This window comes from Daucus carota, chromosome 4, assembly GCF_001625215.2.
Source record: "Daucus carota subsp. sativus chromosome 4, DH1 v3.0, whole genome shotgun sequence".
NCBI classification, from domain to species: Eukaryota; Viridiplantae; Streptophyta; class Magnoliopsida; order Apiales; family Apiaceae; genus Daucus; species Daucus carota.
Genome location: NC_030384.2, coordinates 6461682 through 6466223, shown reverse-complemented (window position 1 = coordinate 6466223; position 4542 = coordinate 6461682). Strand labels below are relative to the sequence as shown.

Genomic DNA, 4542 nt, shown 5'->3' with positions numbered 1-4542 from the left:
TTGGAAAGAGACTCACCGCTCTACGACGAGTTAACTAAATATCCATGCAGGACTATGGATGACGTCCAGGCAAAAGCAATGGCCCAAGTAAGGTTAGAAGAGGACAGGAGAGAAGAAGATGACAAATACTACCGTCCGAACAGGAAAATCACGACGTCAAGGGTCCGAGACACCAGACCTTATGTCAGGCCGACACACGATGATGCGAGGGTTAGCTCCGCGCAGGAGAGGACGGATTGGAGAAAGGACCCCAACCTGCCTCCGACGTATGACAGTTATTCATGACGAAGAACAAGTCGACACATGTGAAGAAGGACCAAACGCCTCCAAGACAACCGCCTCCACCACCACACCAGAAAGTGATCAACTTTATAGCCGGAGGATCAGAGGTGTCGGGCACAACATACTCTCAAGCAAAACGCGCAGCAAGGGAAGCTGTCGTGAGGGTGTCAAAGGCAGACGTCTTGGACTACAGCATTACGACACTGACTTTCAACGAGTCCGACAGAGAACATGTCTCCGAACCACAGCATGACGGCCTTGTAATCTCCTTACCAGTGGGAAATTGTTTTATAAAACGCATCCTAGTTGACAACGGAAGCGCGGCAAACATCATGATGTTAAGTACACTACAACAAATGGGGCTAGCTGAAACCGACATGATCAAGAAGACGACAACCCTAGTTGGCTTTAGCGGAGAAAGGAAGAGGACTGTTGGGGAAATCACCTTGCCGACATATGTCAAAGGACTAAACTTGTTAACGAGGTTCGTGATCATTGATGGAGATCCTACATACAACATCATTATGGGGAGACCGTGGATCCACGACTTGAAAGCAGTGCCGTCTACATATCATCAGGTCCTCAAATTCCTGACGCCATGGGGAGCACAGGAAATCGCGGGTGACCAATGCGTCGCCAGAGATTGCTACAAAGCAAGCATGAAGCCAACAGTTCAACACGAGGCCGTGGAGACACCTCAGGACTCCATGACAGGCCCCGAGAAATTGGCAGAGGTGGACCTGACAGGCGGCGACAAGAAAGTCCTGATTGGCGAGGACCTGACAAGTACGATGGAAGCGAACCTGGTGGAATTCTTGACGACCAGGCTGGACGCCTTTGCTTGGGGGCATGAAGACGTTACGGGCATTAGCCCTGAAATCATTACACACAAGCTGAATGTCGACCCATCCTTTACACCCGTCCAACAGAAGAGAAGAAAGTTCGCTGCTGAAAGGAACAAAATTATCAACGAGGAGGTGAACCGACTGTTAAAGGCCGGAATGATCAAGGAAGTCGATTACCCGGAATGGCTTGCCAATGTCGTTATTGTTCAAAAGAAAAACGAGAAGTGGAGAGTTTGCGTCGACTACACCGACTTAAACAAGGTGTGTCCCAAAGATCCTTACCCCTTACCCCACATTGACACAATGGTTGACTCAACGGCAGGACATGAGCTATTGACGTTTCTCGACGCTTCGAGTGGGTTCAATCAGATTCAGATGGAGCCATCAGATGCAGAAAAAACAGCGTTCATCACTGACCGGGGGATATACTGCTACTTGGCGATGCCGTTTGGACTAAGAAATGCGGGGGCGACATTCCAGCGTCTCGTCAATAAGATGTTCAAGGAACAAATCGGTCGGACAATGGAGGTGTACATTGACGACATGGTGGTAAAATCTGTGAATGCCAAGAATCATATCAGGGATCTCGAGGAGGTGTTCGATATACTGAGACAATTCAACATGAAGCTTAACCCATCAAAGTGCAACTTTGCTGTATCATCGGGGAAATTTTCGGGCCATATGGTGACAAGGAGAGGTATCGAGGCGAGCCCAGAACAGATAAGAGCAATTTTTGAGCTAACTAGCCCTTCCAATATCAAAGAGGTACAGAAGTTGACGGGAAGAGTGGCGGCCCTCAACAGATTCATTTCACGTTCATCGGATAGATGTCGATTGTTTTACGACGTCCTACGAAAGAATGAAGGATTCCAGTGGTCAGAAAGCCATGAGGCAGCATTGGACGACCTGAAGAAGTACCTGTCGACGCCTCCCCTATTGTCAAAACCACTAGAAGGCGAGGAACTGTATATCTACCTCTCTGTCACGGACCATGCTGTCAGCGCCGTCCTTGTCAAGGCAGTCGAGAACACCCAAGCTCCCGTATACTACGTAAGCAAGAGCTTAATTGACGCGGAAAAAAGGTACACACTACTCGAAAAATTAGTTCTTGCATTAGCCATGGCGTCCACTAAGTTACGACATTATTTCGAGTCACACAAAATACATGTCATGACGAACTTTCCCTTACGAATGGTTCTCAGCAAACCAGAATTAACAGGAAGGATGGCGAAATGGGCTATACGACTCAGTACATACGACATCGTTTATGACGCGAGGACAGCCATCAAATCCCAAGCTTTAGCAGACTTTGTGGCGGACTTCAGCCCAAGCCAATCACAACAAGCTGAGGCAGAATACAGGCGGGTCATGACGAAAACAGAAGTTCAACCTTGGGCGTTGTACACTGACGGAGCATCGAATGTAAATGGGACAGGAATAGGGCTTGTCCTCAAGTCGCCACAGGGGGATTCAGTAGCGTATTCTGTGTGTTGTGAATTCAAGGCCACTAACAACGAGGCGGAATATGAAGCATTGATTGTGGGGCTGGCTACAGCGCAAAAGATGCTGATAAAAAACATCAATGTCTTCTGTGACTCCCTCCTGATCGTTAATCACGTCAAAGGTGACTACGAAGCCAAAGACAGTAAGATGATGCACTACCTTGATATAGTTAAGGGCTTGAAAGTAAAATTTGACACCTTTAGCATCCAACAAATCCCCAGAGAATCAAACACACAAGCGGATGCGCTAGCAGGCCTAGGCGCCGTCCTCAAAGATCTTAGTATGACGACTATACCTGTGATGCATCTTCTGAAACCAGCAACATTACTCCCGGAATCAGCTGAAGCTCAGATCTTCGATATTCAAGAAAAAAATGACACGGAAGACGGATGGATACAGACGTATAAAAACTACTTGTTACACGGAATTCTACCTGACAACCGAAATGATGCGAGAATGTTAAGAATGAAGGCCTCACGGTTCACAGTCATTGACGACGTCTTATTTAAGAAATCGGCGACGGGGACGCTGCAGAGGTGTCTTAGCAAGAGAGAAGCATCCTTAGTTATACAGGATATCCACGAGGGAGAATGTGGCAACCACACAGCCGCAAGGAACTTATCATTGAAAGCATTACACATGGGCTACTACTGGCCGACTCTACGTCAAGACGCCATTGAGTTTGTAAAGAAGTGTGATGCGTGTCAACGCCACGCCCCTATAACGCATCAGCCATCAGAATTTCTGCATGCAACACTTCCGTCATGGCCTTTCATGAAATGGGGGATGGATATTGTCGGGAAAATGCCCACGGCACCCGGACAGAAGGTGTTCATGTTGGCAATGACAGATTACTTCTCAAAATGGATTGAAGCAGAAGCATTCAGACAAGTGACGTCCAAGGAGGTAATCTCATTCATCAAAAGAAATATACTGTGTAAGTTCGGGGTCCCATCCGAGATCGTCTGTGACAACGGTTCACAATTCATAAGCGACAAAACTGAGGCTTTTTGTAAAAAGTACAACATCAATCTGCTCAAATCTACTCCGAGTTACCCACAAGCGAACGGTCAAGCAGAATCCAGTAACAAAATCATCATCAATAACCTCAAAAAGAGGCTGACGACATGCAAGGGGCGATGGGCTGAAGAATTACCGTGGGTACTATGGTCTGATAGAACGACCCCTAAGGTATCTACGGGACAAACCCCATATAGCTTGGTCTATGGGACGGAGGCCGTGCTACCTACGGAAGTTGTCACTCCCACGGCAAGATATGGTTTGCAGACGTATGACACGAATAAGGAAGCACTGGCGCAAGACGTTGACACCGTAGATGAGCTGAGGGAGACGGCAAAAGTGCATATGGAAGCATATCAGCAGAGGGTGGCCAATATATACCATAAACATGTGCGTATCAAGACGTTCACTGTTGGTGACATGGTCTTGAGAAAAGTATTTCAGAACACACTGGACACAGCCGCGGGGAAGTTCGCCGACAATTGGGAAGGTCCTTATTTCATTGATGCAGTTGTAGGGCGTGGGGCTTACCAGCTGTCGACCCTGGATGGAGCCCAAGTGCCAAGGAGTTGGAATGCAAGCCACCTCAAAAAATACCATGTGTGAGAATGGGTACATTTGTTGCTTTATTTCCTTTCCAGCATAATAAAAAGTAGTGATAGACCCTACATGACCCTAGACAATTCTGTTTAGAATTACGGATGTCTTTGAATAAAACCGTGGCACTCGCCCATTTTGCATAACTCATTGTTCTAACATGAATATCATAACGACTTGCTTTAATATGCGCAATTCACATATCGTTATATTCCCTTTAACTTAATTGAATTACTTGTCGAAAATGTACTCCAATCTGTGTACTCCCATTAGTCAAACTACGACAATAAGCGTG

The 4542-nt window shown here is 46.9% G+C and overlaps 1 protein-coding gene across 1 annotated transcript; it reads left to right on the top strand.

The window, feature by feature from the left end:
* Positions 1-281: 281 nt before the first annotated feature.
* LOC135152135 (uncharacterized) lies at positions 282-4256 on the top strand. The gene has a single exon (XM_064091968.1). The coding sequence runs from the start codon at positions 282-284 to the stop codon at positions 4254-4256; it is 3975 nt and encodes a 1324-aa protein (XP_063948038.1).
* The last annotated feature ends 286 nt before the right edge of the window (positions 4257-4542 follow it).